The 26595-nt window shown below is 44.1% G+C and overlaps 1 protein-coding gene across 3 annotated transcripts in view; it reads right to left on the bottom strand.

Annotated features, from left to right (window-relative positions):
- macrod2 (mono-ADP ribosylhydrolase 2) overlaps positions 1 to 26595 on the bottom strand; it is a 945224-nt gene that overhangs the window by 226100 nt on the left and 692529 nt on the right. For all 3 annotated transcript variants that reach the window (XM_072581522.1, XM_072581521.1, XM_072581520.1), the window contains one exon: positions 3224 to 3297. In XM_072581522.1, coding sequence (XP_072437623.1) covers positions 3224 to 3297 — 74 coding nt within the window. The remainder of the gene's footprint in view (positions 1 to 3223; positions 3298 to 26595) is intronic.

The raw sequence follows: 26595 nt of genomic DNA, 5'->3' as shown, positions 1-26595 counted from the left end.
GTTATCAGACTTATGACCGGACCTCTCATATATATTAAAGTTGATCTATCTCTGTAGCTGTAATACTATATTCTGCATTCTGTTCTATGACCCTGATGTACTTATGTAAGGTATGATTTGACTGGACAGCACACAAAACAATACTTTTCACTGTATCTCAGTACATGTGACAATAATAAATCAAATTGAATCAAAATCAACTTCACCCATGCAGCACCACGCTGTGGATCTTTCTGAATCTATGAAACCTGGCATCCACGCTACATTATTTACAAATAAAACTGAGTACCACTCCATCTCACAAGTGCAGGAAACTTGATTTACTAACAGAATGAAATAAGCCGATCTAGTTTAATGTTGCCAAGGCAACGGGGAAACAGCAGCCTATAAAGTTGAAGTCACCATTGTCCCAGAGGATCATAAGGCTGCAGTCTCTCATTACAGGGAGGCGACTGGAGGGGAGTTTAACCTGAGGGTCATCACGCCTCAGGTAAGGGCAAAGCCTTCATGGTAACCTGAGCCGGTATGGGAATTAAACTCGGCATTGCAAACTAGCCATCCAGCCAATTGAGCTACATGACCCCTTTACGGCATTCTTTACAGCTGAACTCAACAAAGAAAATCCATCATCTCATTCTGCATGGGCAAGGACCTGGTCTCCCATCATTCAGTCCCACATCACTATTGTTTTCCCAAAGCATTGAGATTTCATTGGGATTGTAATTTCCCTCCACTGCATTGAAATTGCATCGTGTAACTGATTGTCTATGGACATGTAAGGAATAAGGAAGGGGCCAGTGTATACATTCTGGTCAATTTTAAAACAGTATATTCCTTCTTCAGTCACTAAACAGGAATCAGTGCAGACTCTCTGGAGCAGCTAAAGGTGAATCTAAAAAGAAAACTCAACGATGGGCTCTGTGTAAATCTTTGCAAGTTGCAAATGAAATAAATAGCTGTAATTCAGAGTCTGGCACAATAACATAAATCATTTAGCTGCAGGCTGGTGATTAAAGCTTACTAGAATTAACAGTCAATCTAAATTAAGCAGAGCCAACTAATTGTTATGAATTTGCATAAATCAAAGTGAATCTGATTTGAAAAGGCATCCTTGCAATTACAGGATTAACTCGGAATTAAATTCATTCTGGAGCTGTCTGAACCAGTGCAAACATCTGATCCTAATTAGATTCAGTTCAAGTGTCCCTTATGGACCTTTGACATGTTTTTCAATGCACAAGTGACATGTTATATAGACTGGTGAAACCATCGTGCAAACAGACAGTATCTCTCTTTGCTAAACTGTTTACACGGGAACAAATCTTTTCTGAAGATCTGTCAACATGTCTTCAGACTGCAACTTATTCCATAGTCACATTGAGGGAAGGTGCAGGCAAACACTCTGGGACCTTTATTATTGCTATAAACTGATAGATCGGATTCTTGATCTTGGGATCTTTCATCAGACACATTACTTAGGTCCATTTGGGTGATCAGCGAGTTACTAGGCAGAAATGGAGTGCCCATTTCAGAGCAAATCACTGTCGATGCTGGAATCAGTACTGAAAACAACAAATGCTGGAGATTACAGCAGGTCAGACAGCATCCATGGAGAGAGAGCAAGCTAATATTTTGACTCTAAATGCCTCTTCATCCGAGCTCACTATCCAAGGGCCTAAACAGTCTCTCCAGGCGAAGCAACATTTCACCTGCACCTCCTCTAATCTTGTGTATTGTATTCGCTGCAGCCAATGTGGCCTACTCTACATTACAGAAACCAAACTCAGACCGGGTGACTGCTTTGCAGAACACTTCCAGTCTGTGCGCAAGCATGACCTCGACCTTTCTGTAGCCGGTCATTTTAACACAGTGTTCTGCTCGCATGCCCACCCTGTCCTGGGTATGCTACAGTGCTCCACAGTGAATCACAGCACAAACTGGAGGAACAACATTTCATCTTCAGACTGGGCACTCTACAACCTTCTGGACTGAATACGGAGATCAACACCGACGGATTGTGAACCCACTCCCATTCCTTCCCTTTCTTTTAGCTTTACTTGCTACATTCTCTGTCACCGTGTCCTTTCTTCCCTCTCCCCCACTCCAATGGGACTGTCTGTTCTTTCCAGTCTGGCACTTAGACACACCATTATTCTGCCATTCTCATACTCCCATTAATTTGAACTATCAACATCTTTATTCGCCTCGCACTCCACTCCCAACTCCTCCACTATATCATAAATACTGTCCCCTCCACATTTCACATCAGTTCTAATGAAGAGTCATCTAAGACTCGGAATGTTAGCTTGTTCTCTCTCCACAGATCCTGCCTGACCTGCTGTGATCTCCAGCATTTTTTGTTTGGAGTATCCATTTCATCAGATGCGAACAATAACTGGTGGAAATCCCACCTCAGCTCAGAATGTAAGCATCAACAGGCCATGCAGCAGACATCTCACCAATTTGCTTCTTCCATCCTTCACCTAACATCCAGCGGCCTGGTCTAAGGAACTGAGAAACGGGGTCAGAAGGGGAGACGATAATCATGTTTCTCCACTGTGTCTCGGTTCAGAACATGACTGTTGCAATCCTTGGCGTGTTACCAACATCAGCTGCAAAATACTCACTTGGCTCTTTACTCACGCTGGGTGAAGGGAGCCACTTGCAAACCACTACGGAAATCGTTCTGTTACAGAATGCACATTCTAAATAAAGAGCTGCAATGCTTGGAAACAAGCCTGGGATCACTTTGATCTCAGGGTACACTTCAACAGAGCAAATGTCAGAAATAATGATGCTCCTCAATAACCAGGGATGAAAGAAGAATTGCACACAATCACTTGGCTTTAAGTTAAAGACAAAAGAGGCAAAATTCTTATCTACTGCTTTTTTGAGGATTGGGTAATCCAATAGGGATTGTTATTTGATAAAAAAACGAATATTAGGCCATAGAGTTTAACCTCCTCGCGTTACACTTCAATCACTTGACACCCGAGGGCGCCTACTTCTAAGATTGATGACCGAAAGACTCTTCAATGTAACCACTTCAGAATTCATTTGATAAACTCCCCGCTAGGACTGACCACTAAAGGTCTCAAGCTCAGTAACCACGCTGGGTTCAGCCAATGCAGAACTCAATTCACAAAACAATCGACCCATGATGTAAAGCAGTTTGATAGTTCGCTGGTCAAATTCTCCTGAGGAGCATACAAACGTTACATACCAAAGCTTGTTTCTCAGTCAGCCATTCTTTCACAGTCGACACCGCGATCTCAGCTGCATCATCCTGGGGAAAGCCTACAAGATAAGGAAAGATTTCTGTTTTCATTTCCAAAGTAATTTTATTTTTATTCACTCAGATATCAAATATTTGATACGGTAAAGTGGAAGATAGCAATCTTTTGTTTCTCCACAAACAATTGCTCCACAATCTGATTTATAAGTGTGCAAACCCAATCAAGTCACTCCTTATTGGAGTGTGAAAAAGCGTGGCACTGGAAAAGCACAGCCGGTCAGGCAGTGTCCGAGGAGCGGGAGAGCCGACGTTTCGAGCATTAGCTCTTCAATTCCTGATGAAAAGCTTATGCCTGAAACATCAATTTTCCTGCTCCTCAGATGCTCTGATCTCCAGGATCTGCAGTCCCCACTTTCTCCCTTAATGGAGGGTGAAGAGTGTGAGGAGTTCAAAGAAGGAAAGTATTGGCTGCAGGGTAGGCTTCAGCAGTTGAACAGTTTCCAATCGGGAAAGCAGTGTTTTGTCGGCTCGTGAGTATTTTTGCAAACAGTAAAAATAACCCTGAAAAAAACCCGCAATCTTATTGAAAGGCAGAGTAAATGGTCCAGATGGCCTACTCCTGCTCTGATTTCTTATGAATTTCTATAGCACCTTTCACAATCACCAGAAGTCGATAAAATATTTTTCAACTGTTGTAATTGTTGCAGTGTAGAAAACACAGTGAACAGCTCCCTCTAAAAGCACTGTGATAATGACTGGATGATCTGTTTGTTAGGATGGTGATGGAAGATAAGTATTGTTGTAGGATTCATGGAGGATTTAATTAGCCCTTCACCTAAATAGCAAGATGAGAACGATTACGTTGAACTGGGAGAGCAGATTCTGAAGAAGCATCACTGGACTCACAACGTTAACTCTGTTTCTCTCTCCACAGATGCTGCCAGACCTGATGAGTTTCAGCATTCCGCAGAGACCACTTCCTCCACGACCACCTCGCTAGGTCCACGCCCACCTCCCCCCCCACCCACTCACCCTTCACTCAAGGCGCCTTCCCCTGCCACTGCAAGAGGTGTAAAACCTGAGCCCACACCTCCCCCCTCACCTCGATCCAAGGCCCCAAAGGATCCTTCCACAGCCAGCAGAGATTTCCCTGCACATCCAAACACCTCATCTACTGTGTCCAATGCTCTTGATGTGGTCTACTCTACATTGGGGAAACAGGACACCAACTTGCAGAACGTTTCAGAGAACATCTCTGGGACACACGTACTAAACAATCCCACCATCCTGTGACAGAACACTTTAACGCCTCCTCCAACTCTGTCAAGGACATGCAAGACCTGTGCCTCCTCGACTGCCAAATTCTCGCCATCTGACGCCTTGAGGAAGAATTCCTCATCTTCCGCCTTTGGACCCTCCAACTACACGGCGTCAATGTTGATTTCACCAATTTCCTCATCTGCCCTCCCCCCACCTTATCCCAGATCCAACCCTCCGACTTGGCACCACCCTCTTGAACTGTCCTATCTGTTGTCCTTTTCAACTCCGCTCCATCCTCCACTCTGACTTATCACCATCACCACCCACCCTCATCTCCCTATCGCTTTCCCAGCCACCATCCCCCAAGCCCCACCACCCTCCCATTTATCTCCCAGCCCCCCCGCTGCCCCCCCCCATATTCCTGATGAAGAGCTCATGCTCGAAACGTCAACTCTCCTGCTCCTCGAACGCTGCCTGACCTGTGCTTTTCCAGCACCACACCTTTGACTCTGATTTCCAGCATCTGCCGTCCTCACTTTCTCCTAGATCTGCTGAGTTTCTCCAGCAACTTGTTTTCTTGTTTTTGAGCAGTTTGGGATCTCAATTTTAAAGTCTCATCTGACAGACAAGCAGGAAAAAAAAACTATCTTTTTTTTAATTTCAAAACATATGTTATTCACAAAAATATCTTTGTATATCGCGATTTTTGAGAAGATTTATAGTTCAGGTTGATGATAAGTATGTAAGTTAGGTCGCTGAGCTGGAAGGTTTGTTTTCAGACCTCTTGTCACCATGACTAGGTAACATCATCAGTGAGAGTCTCCGGTGAAGTGCTTGTGGTATGTCCCATCTCTCTAATTATAGGTCTTGGTTTCTTAAGGTGAGTGATGTCATTTCCAGGAAACTCTCACTGATAATGTTACCTATTCATGGTGATGAAGCGTCTGAAAACAAATCTTCCAGCTCAGCGAGCTAACTTATATACTTATGTTTGTGTATACTTGGTCACAAATGCAGTTCAGTTTCGTACAATAGCATATCAAGGAACCAAACAAACACTGGAGTTTGACTCTTTCCAACAAAAAAACCAAAAGTGTCTCTTGCACAAGATTATATTTACAAGCATTTGAAGCACAAGGAGGGTCCAATAACTGAACAAATGCCATTTAACTTTAGCGGAATGACCTCAGACAGTGGCCTTTCCCCACTGCGCCTTGTGGTACCCCCTCAGTACTGTTACCATGAGGCTCAAGAATCTGTTGATGCTGTTGTTGTGATGTACCTTTGCGTGGGTATGCTTCTGTTTTTGATACACGTCGCTAGCTGGCAAATGATCTAATGTACAAAGTTATTGAGTCTGTGTCAGCCATGTGAACAAGTTCTCCACCTGTGTAACACTTCTCAAATCCTCAATAAATTAACATACATGTTCTTGTGTTAACCAATCTATTGTGTGTGGTTAGTGCCTCCATGCTCATCTGCTAAGTCAGAACAAGGAGAAATCCACTGACTTTGTAAAGGTGACCCAGTTTTAAAACGTGGACTAACAGTCAAGGACCCCTTTAACATTTCTATGCGATGCGCACAATTCAACACTAACTTTAACTTGTACCATACATTCAACATTTTAAAAAAACCCAAAGTATTTCAATTAACAATTGTGACTTGTGAAACAAAACTGCTTATATTGAAATTGTTTAAACAAAAAAAAATCAATTCATTAATGAGATTGAAGCAGGTCAACCTGGTGTTAAAATGAAATTATTGTTCTATTGTGTAGGAAACCTACAATACCATTCTCCGCTCATTCAAGCCATAGTCTGTGTTTCAGAAGGCAAAGGAAATCAATATGTTCAGATGCAAGGTGCTTAATCTCTGCTTACATATGGAGTAAATCCCTTCATTATAATTTCAGCAGTGCCAACATCTGTGAATCTCAAAGGAGCTAAATGTAGGTGGTAGTGGAGTTCTCAAGCAAACGCCAATGTTGTGGCATGGGACCCATCACAGACTCCTTCCAACTTGTTCCCGAATTGACCCAGAATATTGGAAACATTCCTTTGAGAACTGCTGAACATTGTTAATCCTGAAACTTCTGTGTACGCTTATTCATTCAGAATATCCAGCCACTGCTGGGTCGACCGCACTAGAGAAAGGACAAGCTTTGAAGATCAGTTTCAGGAATCTGGCAATTTCCTCTGGAACTGAGTGGTTAGCTTGAGTGAAATAGCTGAGTTCTCCATTCCATCACGCTGATTCACAGAAACAATTAACAACCAGTTCCTGACAGAGCATGACATTTAATGTCAATAGTGAACCTGTGTCAATGCAACAGGATTTAATCAATAAAAGGGTGTTTGCTGAAATCTCAAAATGTCCTTGATACGCTATAAGATCTTCCTGCTGACTTTTCCAGTTGCCAATTCCCGTACCTCTATGTACAATGGAGGCTGATTGTATAAACACATCACCCTACGGGACCAGCATCCATTAGTGGGAACATTTGGGCACCTCCTCTGGTGGCAAGGTGTAAGTACGATATCAAGAGTGTGGTGCTGGAAAAACACAGCAGGTCAGGCAGCATCCGAAGAGCAGGAGAATCAACAGTTCGGGCAAAAGCCCTTTATCAGGAAACCCTTTTGCCCGAAATGTCGATTCGCCTGCTCCTCGGATGCTGCCTGACCTGCTGTGTTTTTCCAGCACCACACTCTTGACTCTCATCTCCAGCATCTGCTGTCCTCACTTTCTCTCAGCCATTCTTTGCCTTGTTCCCTACAATTTGCGCATTAAAGCCTGGAAAGGATGTTTGTCATGATGTTATGTAAGTACATGGTTCAATTCAACATATTTCTGTCACTTCTACTGCAAACATTTAAATGATGCACGTTATCAGTAAAAGTTAGACCATCTGAAACTCACCGTATCAAACTAATTTAAACACTAAATGTAATTAACTTCTGTGATTACCAGTTTTGTCTCAAATAATTACTTTGTGTGGACAGCTACAATCCCATGGGCTTGTACTTAGATATATCAAAATGTCAGGTCCATGTATCTGGAACCTGAATTAATTTTATGATGTACTTAATTATTTCAAAGTCAGTGTTGAACTGCTCGAATGACTTATTTTTAAATTAAGGAAAGGACTGTCACTTACAGATACCTGAAAATATCTTGAAAAATTCAATCGCCAATCAAATGGCAAAATCTTTTGGTTCACCGGCCTTACTCTGCAAAATGACTTTCCCCAAAGTTACTGCTAACCCAGAAGAAACATCCATTGAAAAAAACCCAGTAACACTTGGAGATGAATGCACTGGTCACACTACAGCTTCATTCTGATGCATAAAAGGCGACCAGACCAGGACATGTCATTAGCAGTTTTACTGGTCTTATCTTCTGGGAAAATGCCCTTCACCTATGTTACAAACCACACTACACCAGGTTATAGTCCAACAGGTTTAATTGGAAGCACTAGCTTTCGGAGTGACGCTCCTTCATCAGGTGGTTGTGGAGGACACAATTGTAAGACACAGAATTTATAGCAAAAATTTACAGTGTGATGTAACTGAAATTATACATTGACAAATACCTTGGTTGTTTGTTAAGGCTCTCATCTGTTAGAATGACCATGATAGTTTCACTTCTTTCGTATGTAAATCACAAAACGTTTTTTTAAAAGCAGTTAACCTGAGAATGTAACTTTTAAAAAAACGTTTTGTGATTTACATACGAAAGAAGTGAAACTATCATGGTCATTCTAACAGATGAGAGCCTTAACAAACAACCAAGGTATTTGTCAATGTATAATTTCAGTTACATCACACTGTAAACTTTTGCTATAAATTCTGTGTCTTACAATTGTGTCCTCCACAATCACCTGATGAAGGAGCAGCGCTCTGGAAAGCTAGTTCTTCCAATTAAACCTGTTGGACTATAACCTGGTGTTGTGTGTTTTGTAACTTTGTACACCCCAGTCCAACACCGGCACCTCCAATTCACCAATGGTGATTATGTCAGGCTATTGGTGATGCATTAGATTAGATTTGATTTGATTTGTTACAGTCACATGTAGCAATGTACAGTGAAAAGTGCTGTCTTATGTGCTTTACAGGCAGATGGTGCTATACAAGTGCATCAGGGTAACAGAACGGGGTGTTCCAGCTGCCAAGAAGGTGCAGAGAGAGATCAACATTACTATTAAAGAGGTCCATTCAAAAGTCTGATAACAACGGGGAAGAAGCTGTTCCTGAATCTCTTCATACGTGTATGCAAACGTTTGTATCTTCAGCCCAGTGGAAGATGGTGGAAGAGAGTATAACTGGGATGGGAGGGGTCTTTGATGATGTCAGTTGCTTTCCCACGGCAGTAGGACGTATAGATGGAGTCAATGGATTGGAGGCTAGTTTGCCTTATGGACTGGGCTGGGTTCACAGCTCTCTGTATGTCTTGCAGTGTTGGGAACAGCAGTTGCCATAACATTGCTGTGATGCATCCAGATAGGAACCTTTCGATGCCCATAAAAGCAAAGTAAGTCAGATGCTGGAAATCTGAAACGATCACAGATAATGCTGGAGAAACTCAGCAGGTCCAGTAGCATCTGTGGAGAGAAAACCAGAGTTAATGTTTTGAGTCCAGTGTGACTCTTCTCTAGTACTCTGAGTCATACTGGACTTGAAATATTAACTCTGCATCTTTCTTCTCAGGTGCTGCTGAGTTTCTCCAGCATTTTCTGTGTTAGACTCATGTACCACAGTGGATAGAGGGGTACCAGTAGATATGTTGTATTTGGACTTCCTGAAGGCATTCGACAAGGGATCTCACCAAAAGTTTCTTCATGAGATATGAGCCCATGGTGTTGGAGGTAGTATATTGGCGTAGATAGAGAATTGGCTGATGGGCAGCGAGTCAGAGGGAGGGGTCCGTTTCCAATTGGTGACCCATAACCAGTGGGTTCCACAGGGATCAGTGCTGAGACCGCAACTGTGACCAATACATATTAATGGCTTGGAGGAAGGAAGTGAATGTAGTGGTGAAAGGCACGTTATGAGAGGGAGTTGAGAGCGTGGTGCTGGAAAAGCACAGAGTAGGTCAGGCAGCATCCGAGGAGCAGGAAAATCGATGTTTTATGCAGGAGCTCTTCATCAGGAATGAGAGGGACACAAACAGCATACAGGGAAATATTGACAGGTTAAGTGAGTGCGCAAAATGTTGGCAAGTAGAGAATAATGTGAAGTTCTTCATTCTGGAAGGGAGAACAAAGAACATTATTACTTAAATGTAGAAAGACTGCAGACAGCTGCAACACAAAGGGACGGGGGGGGGGCGGAATTTGTACATTAAACACAAAGTTAGCACATAGGTGCAGCAGGTAATTAGGTAGGCTCATGAAATGTTGGTTCTTATTTCAAGGGGACTGGAGTATAAGAGTGGGGAAGTCTTACTGCAACTGTACAAGGTGCTGGGGAGACCATGTCTGGCGTACTGAGAACAGTTTTGGACCTCTTATTTAAGAAAAAAATAATTAATTGGAAGCATATCAGGGAAGGTACACAAGGATGATCCCTAGTATGAGAGGGATTGTCTTATAAGCAAAGTTTAAACTGGCCGGGATTCTACTCACTGAAGTTTCGAAGAATGAGGGGTGATCTCATTGAAATATATAGGATTCATAAGGGGCTTGACAGGGTCAATACTGAGAGGATGTTTCCCCCTCATGGGAGAGGCTAGGATCAGAGGGTACAGTCTCAGAATAAAGGGGCACCAATTTCAGACTGAGATGGGGAGGAATTTCTTCTCTCAGAGGGTTGAGAGTCTTTGGAACTCCTTGTCTCAGAGAGAGCTGTGGGGGTAAAGTCCTTGTATATATTTAAGGCTGGGTAGATTGATTCTTGATCAGTCAGGGAATAAAGTGTTAAGGGAAAAGAGCAGGAAAGTGGATGTGAGGAATGTTGAATCAGCCACGATCCTATTAAATGGGGGAACAGGTTTGAGGGGCCGAATGGCCTCCTCTGGTTGCTATTCTTATTCAATTGTTTGCATTTTGGTGGCTTGTCTATATGTAGACTTGATTGACTCAATTCAGCATTTCCTCCCCCCTAGTTCCAGCCTGACAATTCACACTAAAAAGGGATCCCTGAAGTGATGAAGTGAAATGGAGTTAATTCTACCCATTCTCTCTAAACAATAGGTGTACACACATTGGATCTTCTGCAATATCTGACTTAGACCAGAAGGAAAAGGAGCAGAATTAGGCCATTCAGCCCATCGGATCTACTCCACTAGTCAATCATGGGTGACATGTTCCTCAACCCCATCCTCTAACCTCCTCCCTGTAACCCTTGATTCCCTTACCAATCAAGAACCTATCTATCTTGGTCTTAAAGGCACTCAATGGGAACTATAGACTAGTGAGCCTGATGTCGGTGGTGGGCAAGATGTTGGAGGGAATCCTGAGGGACAGATGTACATCTATTTCGAAAGACAAGGACTGATTAGGGATAGTCAACATGGTTTTGAGCTTGGGAAATCATGTCTCACAAACTTGATTGAGTTTTTTGAGGAACTAATAAAGAAGATTGATGAGGGCAGAGCGGTATATGTGATCGATATGGACTTCAGTAAGGCATTCAACAAAGTTCCCCATGGGAGACTGATTAGCAAGGTTAGATCTCATGGAATACAGGAACAACTAGACATTTCAATACAGAACTGGCTCAAAGGTAGAAGACAGAGGGTGGTGGTGGAGGGTTGTTTTTCAGACTGGAGGCCTGTGTCCAGTGGAGTGCCACAAGGATCGGTGCTGGGCCCTCTACTTTTTGTCATTTACATAAATGATTTGGATGTGAGCATAAGAGGTAGAGTTATTAAGTTTGCAGATGACACCAAAACTGGAGGTGAAGTAGACAGCGAAGAGGGTTACCTCAGATTACAAAGGGATGTTGATCAGATGGGCCAATGGGCTGAGATGGAGTTTAATTCAGATAAATGCGATGTGCTGCAATTTGGGAAAGCAAGTCTTAGCTGGACTTATACACTTAATGGTAAGGTCCTAGGGAGTGTTGCTGAACAAAGAGACCTTGGAGTACAGGTTCATAGCTCCTTGAATGTGGAATCGCAGGTAGATAGGATAGTGAAGGCGGCTTTTGGTATGCTTTCCTTTATTGGTCAGAGTATTGAGTACAGGAGTTGGGAGGTCATGTTGCGGCTGTACAGGTCATTGGTTAGGCCACTGTTGGAATATTGCGTGCAATTCTGGTCTCCTTCCTATTGGAAAGGTGTTGTGAAACTTGAAAGGGTTCAGAAAAGATTTACAAGGATGTTGCCAGGGTTGGAGGATTTGAGCTATAGGGAGAGGCTGAACAGGCTGGGGCTGTTTTCCCTGGAGTGTCGGAGGCTGAGAGGTGACCTTATAGAGCTTTTCAAAAATATGAGGGACATGGATAGGATAAATAGGCAAAGTCTATTCCCTGGGGCCGCGGAGTCAAGAACTAGAGGGCAAAGGTTTAGGGTGAGAGGAGAAAGATATAAAAGAGACCTAAGGGGCAACTTTCTCACACAGAGGGTGGTACGTGTATGGAATGAGCTGCCAGAGGAAGTGGCGGAGGCTGGTACAATTACGTTTAAAAGGCATTTGGATGGGTATATGGATAGGAAGAGTTTGGAGGGATATGGGTTGGGTGCTGGCCGGTGGGACTAGATTGGGTTGGGATATCTGGTCGGCGTGGACAGATTGCACCAAAGGGTCTGTTTCCATGCTGTACATCTCTATAAGTTGGCCTCTGCAGCCCTCTGCACAGATTCAGGGCTTAGAGGGAATTGGGCCAATTGCTGGCAAATGGGCCTGGATTCATTTAGGATATCTGGTTAGCATGGACGAGTTGAACTGAAGGGGTCTGGTTCTGTGCTGTACATCGCTATGGTTTTATTACTGGCTGAAGAAATCTCTTCTCATTTCAGTTCTAAAGTGTCATCCTTTTATTCTGAGGCTGTGCCTTCAGATCCTCGTTTCTCCTACTACTGGAAACATCTTCTCCACGTCCACCCTCTCCACGCCTCTCAGTATTCTGTATAAATTTCAATCAGATGTTCCCTCATCCTTCCTACCCGCCAACTGAATCTGCATGTTAACCTGGATAATCTCGAAGTGGGACTCCCAAGTCTCTTTGTGCTTCAGATTTCCGAAGCCTTTCACCGCTTAGAAAATAGTCTACACTCCTTTTCCTACCAAAGTGCATAAACCATGATTTTCCCTTATTGTTTTCCATCTATCACTTGTCTTCAACTTTTCTGTAATGCACTTATTGATAATTTTGAATAAAATATATGATTGCAAATATAAATAAAAGTCTCCGGACTGTGGTTGTCCACCGATATACTCTTCCTTGATGAGAGAAAACAAAGTTAACATTGTGCATCTCCACAGGTGCTGCCAGACCTGCTGAATTTCTCCAGCAATTTCTGTTTTATTCCAGATTTCCACAATTCTTTGTTTTATTTTGCTGCCCCTGAGACTGTTGGCTCCTTTTCACAAATAAGGTGCTTCATCTCCTTATGTACTGCCATTTACATTTCAGATCCTTGTTCAAATGTCAAGATGAGAGTGGTGCTGGAAAAACACAGCAGGTCAGGCAGCATCTGAGGAGCAGGAAAATCGACGTTTCGGGCAGGAGCCCTCCATCAGGAATGATGCAGGCTTTGTGCCCGAAATGTCAATTTTCTTGCTCCTCAGATGCTGCCTGACCTGCTGTGTTTTTCCAGCACCACTCTAAGCTTGACTCTAATCTCCAGCATCTGCAGTCCTCACTTTTGCCTTGTTCAAATGTGATTGCTTCAACAGATCTTTGCACAGAATAACACGAACTACTCATTGTTCTGAAGAAGAGTCGAAATGTTAACTCTGTCTGTCTGTCTGTCTCTCTCTCTCTCACACTCTCTTCGGAGTTAAAAATGGCACAACACCAGGTTATAGTCCAACAGGTTTATTTGGAAGCACTAGCTTTCAGAGCGCTGCTCCTTCATCAGGTGACAGGTTGTTGACGAAGGAACAGGGCTCCGAAAGCTCGTACTTCCAAATAAATCTGATGTTGTGTGATTTTTAACTTGGTCTACACCAGTCCAACACTGGCATCTCCTCAGCGAGACTCTCTACAGATGCTGCCAGACCTGTTTAGTTCTTCCAGCATTCACTGTGCTTGCTTCCAATTTCCAGAGTCCACAGTATTTTGTTTTTATACATAATCTTTATCAATCCTTTATGAATCATGTGTACTGAGTTTCTGCATTCCCAGCACAGATTTAGCCTGTTGTCTTGGATTGCAATGCAAGGTCAAAGACAGTGAGACAAGGCATTCTGACCTCATCACACTTCAATTTAGCATCCAAGAAAACAGAGCTTTGTAATCATGACGAATTTAGGTTGCTTTGTTTATTTTTCAGACATGGCGACACTCTGTCCTTTGTGAAAATCTCGACAGAAGTCTTGCACAGTAATGGGATTAAAAATCTCGATCACAGAATCTGTTCTGGCGGCCCCAACCCTATTCCCCTGCAATTCAACATAAATTGATGCTAAATTGGCAATCTCATTGAGGGAGATCAGAGAGACTGCTGATTCTGGAAATGAGAACATTCAGAAGGCTGCAGTAACAGCAGCTCACTCAAGCTTGAGGTTCAAAGCAGATTGGTTTTAATTTTCTAACAAGCACTTCAATGTATTTCGTGACGCTAACCAACACTCCTGCGTACGCCTGTTTTTTTTGGATGTGTTCTTATATCCTGAGATCTGCTTTCCCAAAACATAAGACAATTATATGTTTTGGTCACTAATTTCTCTCTTGCCCTGTTTAGATTAGATTACTTACAGTGTGGAAACAGGCCCTTTGGCCCAACAAGTCCACACCGACCCGCCAAAGCGTATACCACCCAGACCCATACTCCTACATTTACCCCTTCACCTAACACTACCGGCAATTCAGCACGGCCAATTCACCTAACCGGCACATTTTTGGATTGTGGGAGGAAACCGGAGCACCCGGAGGAAACCCACGCAGACACGGGGAGAATGTGCAAACTCCACACAAGAGAGTCGCCTGAGGTGGGAATTGAACCCAGGTCTCTGGCGCTGTGAGGCAGCAGTGCTAACCACTGTGCCGCCCACTGTCCAGGTATCCTACATACGAAATACAGTCAGGATAAAGGACAGGCAAAATAGCCCGAGGTTTCTGAGAATGTCTCTCTTCAGCCAACTTCTCCCTTGTTTATATTATGGGGTGTCAGATGTCACAGGCAAGGCCAGCATTTGATGCCCATCCCTAATTGTCCCTTGAAGTGAATGGCCCGCTAGCCCATGACGGAGTGAAAACCTTAAAAAAAAAACCGAGGATGCTGTAAACTAGGAACCAAAACAGAAATTGCTGGAAAATCTCCACAGATTTTGCTAGATACTGCTGAGCTTTTCTCACAATTTCTGCTTTTGAGCCCATTTCAGAGGGCAGTTCAGAGACAACAATGGATTGCAGTGGATCTGGAGTCTTGTGCAGGCCAAACCAGATAAGGATGGCAGATTTCCTTCCCAAAAGGCAAGAGTGAACCAAATGGGTTGTTACACCAATTGATGCAAACTCCATTGTCACCGAGATTAGTTTTGAACTGACCTACCACTATGCGACAGGGAATGGAGCCTACATTTAGTGCCAGCCTGCAGTCAGGATCCTAGCTATTGTCCTATCCATGACACTGCAAGTTTCCATCACACTGTGCCTCCAAGCTGCTCCTCAGTTATCTTTCACAACACCACTGAATCAGTGGAGAGCTCTGTATTAGCAATCCAGCACCTTCGCTGCAAGGGGGATCTAATAATCTGGAAATAAGAGTCTAATTATGACCATAAACCCATTGCCGATTGTCTTGCAAAACCTATCTGGTTCACTAATGCCTTTGAGAAGAGGAATCTGCCATCCTTACCTGATCTGGCCTACATGTAACCCCAGACCCACAGCAATGTGGTTGACTCTTAACTGCCTCTGGGCAATTAGGGATGAGGCAATAAATACTGGTCTGGCTAGAGAAACCCTCATGAAAAGAAAAGACCCAAACAGGTTATCTTGACATCAGCAAATACCTTGCATTCTAATAAATTCACCCAAAATAAAATTTGTCTGGCTGCTGAGAAACATAACTCTTCTAAGTGGAAAGCCTTTTGTTCAAAGTTGTAAGGAATATTAAGAAGAATTATCAAAAATAAACATTTTCCTGGAAACAATCCCCCATTTTAATCACTGACAATCCTGGATAAAGACAAGAAAGTGTCTGTCAAACTCATAATGCAATCCCCACTATAGCTCTCATATATGATTTTTAACAAGTTTCATTGCAAACTCATGAATCAATTCAGCCCGGATTAACTTTTCATCAGAATATCCACTTTCAATCTTTATCTCTGGAGGCGCACTCGAAAGCTGCGTCTGACAATTACACGTTTCAGCACAGCCTCTCTGCAAAATGTGATGGGCAGCAGTGTAGCTACTTCAACACTGAGTCCATCAGCCGAAGGCTGACTCTCCTGTCCTTCATTTGTGCACACTGCAATCTCAGAGAACGTGCGAGAATCAAATCGCTCGAGAGAAAAGTCACTGCTGGTGCCTCCCTGTTAACTGATTTTGTGAGCAGCTCGGACAATTTTTGACAAAAAGCTCAATTTCACTGAAGATAAAAAAGAAAGGTCCCAGTGAGGTAATGAGAGGAGTGCAGGTCCAGTTTGCTGCAGTGTGTGTCTGCTCAGAATACTGAAGAGGACAAAAAGCGCTGAACAGTGTCGATGATTCTCGAGCAAAGCTGAGGGTCAGAGACAAGGCAGTGAAACAGGACTGAAACCTTTCAATACAACACAGCTCGCAGCATAGCATAACAGTCCCACAGCATTAATTCAGAGATATTTTCGGTCGCATACCAATAATATAAACATTGCATTCTGAATGAGCTTCCCAATGCACAGAGATTTTACATTCACTGCACAGTTAGGTTATATTGAGTTTGCGTTCTCGTTTCTGTGCTCATTAAGATGAGTGATGCCAAGCCTGAGAATGGAACACTTTCCACTTTTGCAATTACTGGCAGTGTCAATACAGTTCAAGGTCAACTCACCTACCACCTACAACCTATCCACCCTGCAATCTCTCCCAAGCAACTACAGGTCTGGTGGACTGCCTCATCGACTTGCCCCACCCCACCAGCGTAAGTTCCACCATCTTCTCTCCGGTATGGCTCAGGTACAGCACCCACCTCCTACCAGGCCACATACTCCACCTCTCTCACTCCTGCCTGCAACATCTAGCCTCACTCCACTCCCTGCACTCCTCGCTCTAACCCTGCATGCCCACTGTGCTGCCTACTCACCTGATGCACTGATAGCTACGCTGCCCACTTTCACCTGCCATAACACCTCCTTCTCATTCCAGGAGCAAAATAGCCCACAGCAGGGCAGAAAGACTCTTTCTAAGAGAAAGTGAGGGCTGCAAATGCTGGAGTCAGAGTTGAGAGTGCAGTGCTGGAAAAGCACAGCATATCAGGCCGCATCCGAGGAGCAGGAGAATCAATGTTTCAGGCATCAGCCCTTCATCAGGAATGTACCAGTAGTCCCTGACTCTCCTGCCCCGCAGATGCTGACTGACCTGCTGTGCTTTACCAACACCACACTTTTTGACTCAACACTCATTCTGCCAGGGTTTCTTCCCACACCGGCTGAGGACACCACAAAGCTCCCACAATCGTGACCCCACTCCTTTGTCTGAAATGTGGTGACCCCTAGGTCAAACTCCTCATGTGCTGTTTCTAATGAGAGAGCAGCCTTAGGCTCCTCTGGGACAATGGCAGCTTGGCTTTTTATGAAACAAGGGAAAGTGGAGAATCATTTGGAGGATAAATTGGAATCCACACTATAGGAGGGATGTGATCGCACTGGAGAGGGTGCAGAGGAGATTTACCAGGACATTGCCTGGGAGTTGAGCGCTTCGGTAATGAAGAGAGATTGGACAGACTGGAGTCGTTTTCCTTGCAGCAGTGGAGACTGTGGTTTAAATGTTCAAAACTACGAGGGACATAGACAGAGGAGGAAGGAAGAAACTTCTCCCTTTGGTGGAGGGATAAGTGACCAGGGTGGGGGGGGGAATAGATTTAAGGTAAGGGACAGGAGGTTTAAGGGAGATGGGAGGAAGTTCTCTTTCACCCAGAGGCTGGGGGGAGTCTGGAACTCACTGCCTGTAAGAATGGGAGAGGCAGGAACCCTCCAGGTTTAAAGCTGCTGACTGTCTGTCTCCGTCAACTCCAGTGCATTTGCAGGAATGACGGAGATGGTGATTTTGAATAATTAAGAAGCATTTAGATGCACACTTACAATGCCAAGAAAACAAAGCTGTGAGCCAAGTGCTGAGAAATGAGCTGAGAACAGCTGTCTTGTTTCTGACCAATGCAGACTTGATAGACTGTCCCCTCTTTGACTATGACTGTATGGGAATTCACCGTGAGGCTCTCTAAATAAGACGTTTCGGCAGGTACAGGGGAATTGACCCTCATCTTGTATACTTTATTGTGCACTTTATAGCAAAGGGCGGGAGGGAATCTTTTTGAATAACATTGAGGAGTGAGGAGATGGGATAAATTCTCCCTCTTTGCCAGTGCAGGGTGGATGAGATTACCTGCAGTGTTTTGCCCCCGGTAAGGTCAGCTAACTGTGCTCTCAAATTAAACCTGGTGCATTACAGCTCTCTACAGTTCAACAAACCGCGACATTGTATACCTGAACAATCAGGAGGGGAAATCCACAACCACAATCCTCTCCTGAATGATCATGGTTCTTCTAAAGTACATAGATGGGCCCTTGAAATACTACGGGCCAAGTGGGTTTTGTGTCGATAGGTGTAGACTCAATGGGCCGAAAGGCCTCTTCTGTGCTGTATGACTCCATAACTCTGTAAATGAGGTGTTGGAGAATGAACCATATCCATTTTTACTGAAGAAGTGATGTATAAATTATGCAGAGATGTCACAAATTGCTTCCTTAATCACCTGAAGGTGAACAAATTAACGTTCTAACCAAAATGACAAAAATTGATTTTACATTCTTTTGGGGGGAGGGGGGGAGGGGGAAATGAAAGCCTGTCATCAGACTAATGAAGATAACTCATTGGTAATCTAGGCTATGTAGGACTTAAGTTTAACAGAATAAGTCCAACCCAACAAACTTCTAAACTTAGTGTTATAGAGTCATAGAGGCATACAGCACGGAAACAGACCCTTCGGTCCAACCCGTCCATGCTGACAGATATCCCAACCCAATCTAGTCCCACCTGCCAACACCCGGCCCATATCCCTCCAAACCCTTCCTATTCATATACCCATCCAGATGCCTTTTATATGCCACAATTGTACCAGCCTCCACCGCTTCCTCTGGCAGCTTATTCCATATATGTACCACCCTCTGCATGAAAAAGTTGCCCCTTTTATATCTTTTATATCTTTTCCCTCTCACCCTCAACCTATGCCCTCTAGTTCTGGACTCCCCCACTCCAGGGAAAAGTGCCTGTCTATTTACCCTATCCATTCCCTTCATGATTTTATAAATCTCTATAAGGTCACCCCTCAGTCTCCAAAGCTCCAGGAAAAATAGCCCTAGCCTATTCAGCCTCTCCCTATATCTCAAATCCTCCAACCCTGGCAACATCTTTGTAAATCTTTTTCTTTAAAGCTCTTCAAATGTAATCTGTTCTTAAGAAGAATCTCTACTTGAAACATTAATTCTGTTTCTCTCTTCACAGATAGTCAGACCCGCTGAGTTTCTTCAGCACTTTGCATTTTTGTTTCAAAAGTAGTGTCCTTATGAAGCCTTTGTTTTCTGTCTTTATTTCAAGTTTATCTGATCTATTGTACAGGAATGCACAGTTCTGAATGGGTTTGAGCTGAAGAATGCCTTATTGTAACCCATTAAGATGACAGAATAGAATAGAATCCCTAGAGTGTGGAAGCAGGCCATTCGGTCCATCCCAACCTTCTGAAGAGATTCTCACCCTGACCCGCCCTATAACCCTACATTTCCCACTTAATCCACACATCCCTTGAAACAATGGGCAATGTAAGCATGGCCAATCCACCTAACCTGCACATCTTTGGATTGTGGGAGGAAACCAACACAGACACAGGGAGAATGTGCAAACTCCACACAGTCACCCAACAGTGGAATCGAACTCAGATCCCTGGTGCCGGTAGGCAGCAGTGCTGACCATTGAGCTAGCATGCCATGATGTCGTAAGGACATGGTGGGAGAAAAGCTTAGGATCTCAAAGGAGTAGGACCAAGCATCCAGGTCCTCCTCGTCATCTCTGCAACAATGTCTGCCATAACTGGCACCTGCAAGGAAAGTGCATCTTGGTAAAACCGAAAGCCTCTTCTCATTAAACTACCATTTTTCTCTCTCACCTAGGCCAAGAAGGTCTTGTGGATCCCAACCAGGAAAGAGGAGAGTGGCAGCAGATCTGTCTTCTGGTGAGTTTGTACCACGTGACAGGTGGGGCATCAGTGGGCACAGTGACAACATGCAGCAGCTGAGCCCCAACTCTGTGCAGTGGCATTGCAATTAGCCTTTAGGGAAAGGGACTGTCATCAGGTCCTCCCTGAAACACTGCTTACCGCTGAGTGGGAGCAGTGACAGCAGCACCTGTCAGCGACAGCATTACTAAGGCGTAATTGCCAAATTGAGCATTTTCTTCTCGAGATGCTTTGTCCGGGAAAGTGGGTCCTGTCGAAAGGGATTTGCATGCAGCTGGGGATGCTTAGCCGTAATTGTGGAGGCGTCAGCACATTTGTCAAACTGGAAAAGGTTGCTTTTATAAGTGAGGAGAAGTGCAATATGATCCAGTGCAATGCGTTACAGTATATTTCCCCAAAAGCTAGTACAGGGAGCGCTCACTTGCAAAGATCACTCACTAACAATGCTTTAGGATCAAGTGATGTTTCTGAGAGTACAGGAGGTTGGAAATGTTAGTCAGTGCTAATTCTACACCTTCCAGGCAGACAGGTGACTTTTTCAGGAGCATATGCATCACTGAAATACATCACTTTCAGTGTAAATTGGCTCACGGATGGATGGGTTCATTATTAATATTCAATTCTCCCCATAATAAAAGTTAAAACCATTGATAATTAATTCACCTTGTCTGAGTGTATGATTGGGTCTGACATTTAGCAGCGTCTTGGTATTACTGCTGCTTAAACCCATTCTGTTAATCGTTTTCTTAACTCCACAGATTCAGAGTGATTGATGGCCCTCAGTGACTGAAAGCCCAAAGAGAGAGAAAGCAGGATACTTCCAGGTCCCTTCCAACGAGAATTTTATGAACTTTCCCCACATTTTATTTATCTATAAACCTGTGCGGAGCAAAGTGGGAGGCCGGGGAAATAAAGCACGTAATCCTTTACATGTTGAGAAGCCTTTAATCATGGGACAGAGGACAAGTCAAGCCAAAAAGGAGCAGTACATCGCAGTGAGTCCATTTAATCTATTTAGCTTACAATTTCAACAAACGCAATATTGATTTTGGTTTCATGGACATTAATCATACTCGGAAGCCTTCCAAGCAAGTGACAAAGAATGCTACAGGGTCGCACAGCTGAGCAGATCTCTGAAGAAGCTGCTGAAGGGAAAGCAAGGAATGAAATGGGACTCTTCCTTCAAGGTCAAACAGGGTGATGCTGTGTCAGCATCTATTTTCCTGAACATACACCCTGTCGAGTTTACGGCTCTGACAGCATGGCAGTAGCATCCCTATTTCTGAGCCAGGAGGTGCAGGTTCAAGTCCCACCTGCTCCAGAGCTTAGACTATAAGATGCAGGAGAAGATGCAGGCCATTTTTCCCATCCAATCTGCTTCGCCATTCAATGAGATTACCCTCAACTCCACTTTTCTCCATACCCCTGAATTCCATCACTGATTAAAAATCTAATAATCTCAGCCTTGCATGTACTTAATGAGCCCACCTCAACTGGGTGGCTCAATGGTTAGCACTGATACCTTATGGCACCAGGAACCTGGGTTTGATTCCAGCCTCAGGCAACTGTCTGCGTGGAGTTTGCACATTCTCCCAGTGTCTGCGTGGGTTTCCTCCCACAACCCAAAGATGTGCAGGTTCGCATGGATTGGCCATGCTACGTTGTCCCATGGTGGGTTAGCCATGGGGAAATGCAGGGTTACAGGGATGGGATGGAATGCTCTTTAAAAAGGGTGGTTTGGTTTCGGTGGGCTGTAGATTCTAAGTCAAAATGTATGGTGCTGGTAAAAGCATAGCCAGTCAGGCAGCATCTGAGGAGCAGGAGAGCCAACGTTTGAGCGTAAGCCCTTCTCCAGTAATAGCCGAACTTTGCTCCATTTTCATATGGCAACATTTGCGGGATTCTCTTGGAGGATTAGTCAATGAGAAATTATTTGCAATGCACATTCCCTCACAAAACCACCTTAATTTATGACAGGACAATCAGATGGCACTCAATGTCCACGTTATGGACATCAAAGGGAATGGATGGTTCGGAATGACTGCAATGTGTAGAAAGATTTGCATCATGTAATCATGTACTGATAAGAAAATAACTTTGTATTTTGCAACAAGTATGAAATGGCAAGTCTCTGCCCTGCAGATCTAAGGTAAGGGTCTGCCCATCCAGCATCCAGCATCCAGCACAGCTATAATGGACACAATGGGAGGACAAACAACTAAAGAAAGTGACCAAAGAAACAACAACAGGGAAAGCATCTTGTTTCCTGTATTGACAAAGCTCTGGATGATAAATGACATGTTTATAATTAGTGACAAACTATGCAGCTCGCTCTCTAACTACTTTGACACACACAGGGAGAAAGAAGTATTCATTTGCTCAGCAAATTGCACTCTCCTAACCCGACATCTCTCTGCCTTGGTACAGTAGCAACTAATTAGAATCCTTTTGTGACGCGGAACAGACAAAAAGTGTTCTTGCCTGTAGCCATTACACACCAGAAAGTAATCTATTTCAAAAGAAAACATTGAATGAATGCAGGAAAAGGAAAAATGCCTTGCATTGATATGGCACCGGAACAGCTGCAATGAATGAGTTTTGGAGTGACTGTCACCAAGCAAGGAAGACCACCCATTGTTTCTGGCTTTGAACACTACCCTATCACAACCCTGCAGCCTGAGGAGATACATGGCAACACATAACAGAAGAAAGACAGCTCAAAACAACTCAACAGAATTAGAATTGTTACTGCCTTTCTACTTTCAATCTTGTGTCATTGGACATTCAAGAATCCGTAATCTCCAATGGATCTATCATGCCTTGGGCAATTAAAATACGGAGCTGAATCTCCCCTCTCTCTTGCCTGAGTTACATTGTGTTTCTGGAGGTTCTGTTAGCATGAGACCTCGTGGGTTCTCTCTCATCCAACTCACCTCATTGATGACCTATCCTCATTCAGTTCCCTCAACAACTCGCCACTCAGGAGAAATCCCAGAATTCACCGCCATCCCTCATAGCTGTGTATCTGGTCGAGCACTGCCAGTCCAGAGTCTGCTCTGCACGGTTCGCCCTGAAAATGACTGACAGGATGAAACTATTGCCTGACTTTGCACCAGGGACCTGCTGGAAGGGGGTGTCCTCTCGCCCACCATTACAGCAGTGGGTGCCATGTCACCAGACTATGCCCTAGAGGAAGACGACCAGTGAGCATCTCCGCTCTGCCAGTGTAAGTGCTACCTTCTTCTCTCCGATACCTCACCCTCCCTCTCTCACTCTCCATTCCTGCCCTCACCTCCCACCAAGGCTCAGGCTCTATCACTCTCATGTGCCTCATTCGCTGTCACCCACCCCAACCCCCCCTTATACCACTAACCCTGCATGTTCTCACTCGGGACAACTTCCCAAATGCACCAACGGCTGTGCCACGCTCTCCCTTAATAGCTGCCTCTCATCCATAGCCTGAGGAAGACAGCCCACAATAAGTCCATAAGAGTCAGGGTAGGTGGTGTCCTGGCTGTTATTTGGCTTCTTTAAGAGGGATGTATCCTGACTGTCCTTGCTGCAACATCACACTGAGAGTTTCCAGTGAGCACTGGAGCGCTGTGAGTGGATCAGAGGGCTTTTGGTGACTGACATTTGCCAATTGTCAGGTGTTGATGTCCTTGGATGTCAGGTACGTGTGGTTAATGCCCATGGAGTGTGTCCTGAGAGGTCACTGCCTCCTATCCAACATCAAGGTCCTCATAGCAAGCAGCGACCTGAATCCTGCCAATTCCCTCCCTGCTTTCCTTTTCAAGCTCCTTTGGTAAAATGGAAGGCTGAACACTAATGAGCTGAATTGGTCTGTTCACAAGATGGAGGGAGATAGACTCTGAGTAAAAACTAAACAGGCTGGGACTCTACTCCCTGAAGTATCAAAGAATGAGAGGTGATCTCATTGAAACATTCAGGATTCTTGAGGGGCTTGACAGGGTCAATGCTGAGAGGATGTTTCTCCCTCATGGGAGAGTCGAGAATCAAAGGGTATAGTCTCAGAATAAAGGGGCACCGATTTCAGACGGAGATGGGGAGGAATTTCTTCTCTCAGAGGGTTGTGAGCCTTTGAAACTCCTTGCCACAAAGAGCTGTGGGGGTAGAGTCCTTGTGTATATTTAAGGCCGAGATGGATTGGTTCTTGATTAGTAGGGAAGTCAAGGATTGTGGGAAAAGGGCAGGAAAATGAATGTGTGGAATGTCAGATCAACCATGTTCCTACTGAATGGCAGAGCAGGCTTGTGGGCCAAATGGCCTACTCCAGTTCTTATTCCTTATGGTCTTTAACAAGCTTTAATCTCTGCCAAATGGTAACTCCTCACTGCCTGTGTCTCCATTTTTGAAAAGCACCAAAAATGCAGCAAGTTGCTACTGATGTCGAGATAGGCATTGCCAGACTGCACGTCTGATTCTGCCAGAGCCCACATCATACAGACTCCCACATGATACTGCCCACTGCGGCTGTCACCCTGTGACCTCAAACATGATCTTGAGTTCACGTCGTGCTACATGTGACATCACCAAATCGTTCTGTACCTGTAAAATCTTCCTTACTGCCCTGTTTTGACATCTTGATAAATTGTTTTGAACGCTTTACCTTAATTAGTTTGTACAGTTTTGGAAATTACTAATTACGTTGGCATGTGACTCTGATACCTATCATGTTATTCCAGTCAGTTGGTTTGTCTCCAGCACTGCCTTACTTTTAATTTTTTGTAATTATCTCTCAGTCTCATTTCATCGGATTATAGGTCATCCCTTCACTTGTTATTCAGCTGTTCACACTTTACTCACATCACCTGACACTTTTAGTCACCTGCAGAGACTTATTATCTGACACTCCACTCACACCATTTGCATGATCTATTGACCTCTCTATATTTGGAGGTGTCGGTGTTGGACTGGGGTATACAAAGTTAAAAATCACACAACACCAGGGTATAGTTCCGAAAGCCAGTGCTTCCAAATAAATCTGTCGGACTATAACCTGGTGTCATGTGACTTCTGACCTTGTCCACCCCAGTCCAACACCAGCATCTCCACTCTGTAGTTTCACTGTTTGTTTAACACTAACTGATGACCATACCAGGGACCTTTAAGATTCCAAACATTCACCTGAATGTTTAAGCAATGCCGTTAATTTTTGCAAAACATTTGAAAATCTTACTTCATCATTGAATCTGTTCAGTAATAGAAGAAACTGAAGAGAAACTATCAGCCCATTATTTTTGTTCTCATTAACTTTTATTTCCCCCACTTCTATTCTTGGTGATCTATTCTGGTAATAAATTATAACACACTGTTGTTTATTGACCATTTTATTAATGCTTTATTGAGCTGAGATGCAATTTATGGATAACTTAACCTTCTGGCTTATTCATTTTATCCTCATTAGCAAAAGCAAGCAGTATGTTGCACCCCACTGTGTGAGTGCCTCTGCACCGGAGCTGGCCAATTTCACACATTTCAGCTTGGAAATTAACAATATTCTGCTGAGATTTACAGAAACTTGTAATTGCAGTCTTTCTTCTTTTTATGAGAGATTTCTGTCCAATGAAGAGGTCAGTCTTCAGCACCGGGACAGGGCAGCACTGCCCAGGCTATAAGTTCTCTGGCAGGTCGTGTATTACAGTATCTGTTCTACTCTACTCCCCCCAACACCCCCCCACTCCAAACTTCTAAGGAGGAGAAATATGGAGAAGAGGGTTTCAAATCAGCATCAGGAGGCATCTCGAGCTTCATGTGCGTCATCGCCCGAGATCACTGACACCTACTGGCCCAGGGTAATTCACAATTGTAATCGAGGGAATGATTAAAGGTGAGGGAAGGTTAGGGGAAATGACTTCAGTACAGGTATAACTCCTGCATTTCTCCCAATTAAAATCAACAGAAGCTCGGTTCACCTAACCTCTTTGACAGACAAGCGTTTTCCCTCCCATTGGGAGCTGCCATTTCAGATCTTAACTCAAGTGCCAACTCCAAATTTATGTCATATCTAATATTACCTTTTCTTTATTCCTTCACAAGTTGAGGGCATCATTGGCCAGGCTAACATTTGTTCATCTCTAATTGCCCAGAAGGCAGTTAAGAGTCAACCACACTGCTGTGGGTCAGGAGTCACAAGTAGGTCAGACCAGATAAGGATGGCAGGTTTTCGTCCCTAAAGAGCATCAGCGGAGCAGATGGGCTTTTCTGACAATTGACAATGGATTCATGGTCGTCAGTTGCTCTCTGAGCAAGTCCTTTTGTTGTATTGGGCTACCCTGACAGAGGAGCATTGATGGCACTGTTATGCAGTGAGATGCTTTCTCTGTTTCTCTACCTCTGTTGCTTCGCATCAGGCTTGCAATCACTCCAGGCTGTCTTTGCTTATTCAGCCATGGGATGTAGACATCACTGGCCAGGCCAGTATTTATTTCCCATCCCTAATTGCCTGGGGGCAGTTCAGAGTCAATGCCATTGCTATGGGTCTGGAGTCACATGTAGGCCAGACCAGGTAAGGATGGCAGTTTCCTTCCCTAAAGGAC

Source organism: Chiloscyllium punctatum, chromosome 11, assembly GCF_047496795.1.
Source record: "Chiloscyllium punctatum isolate Juve2018m chromosome 11, sChiPun1.3, whole genome shotgun sequence".
In the NCBI taxonomy this organism is placed as follows: Eukaryota; Metazoa; Chordata; class Chondrichthyes; order Orectolobiformes; family Hemiscylliidae; genus Chiloscyllium; species Chiloscyllium punctatum.
This window is presented reverse-complemented; position numbering and strand designations above follow the sequence as displayed.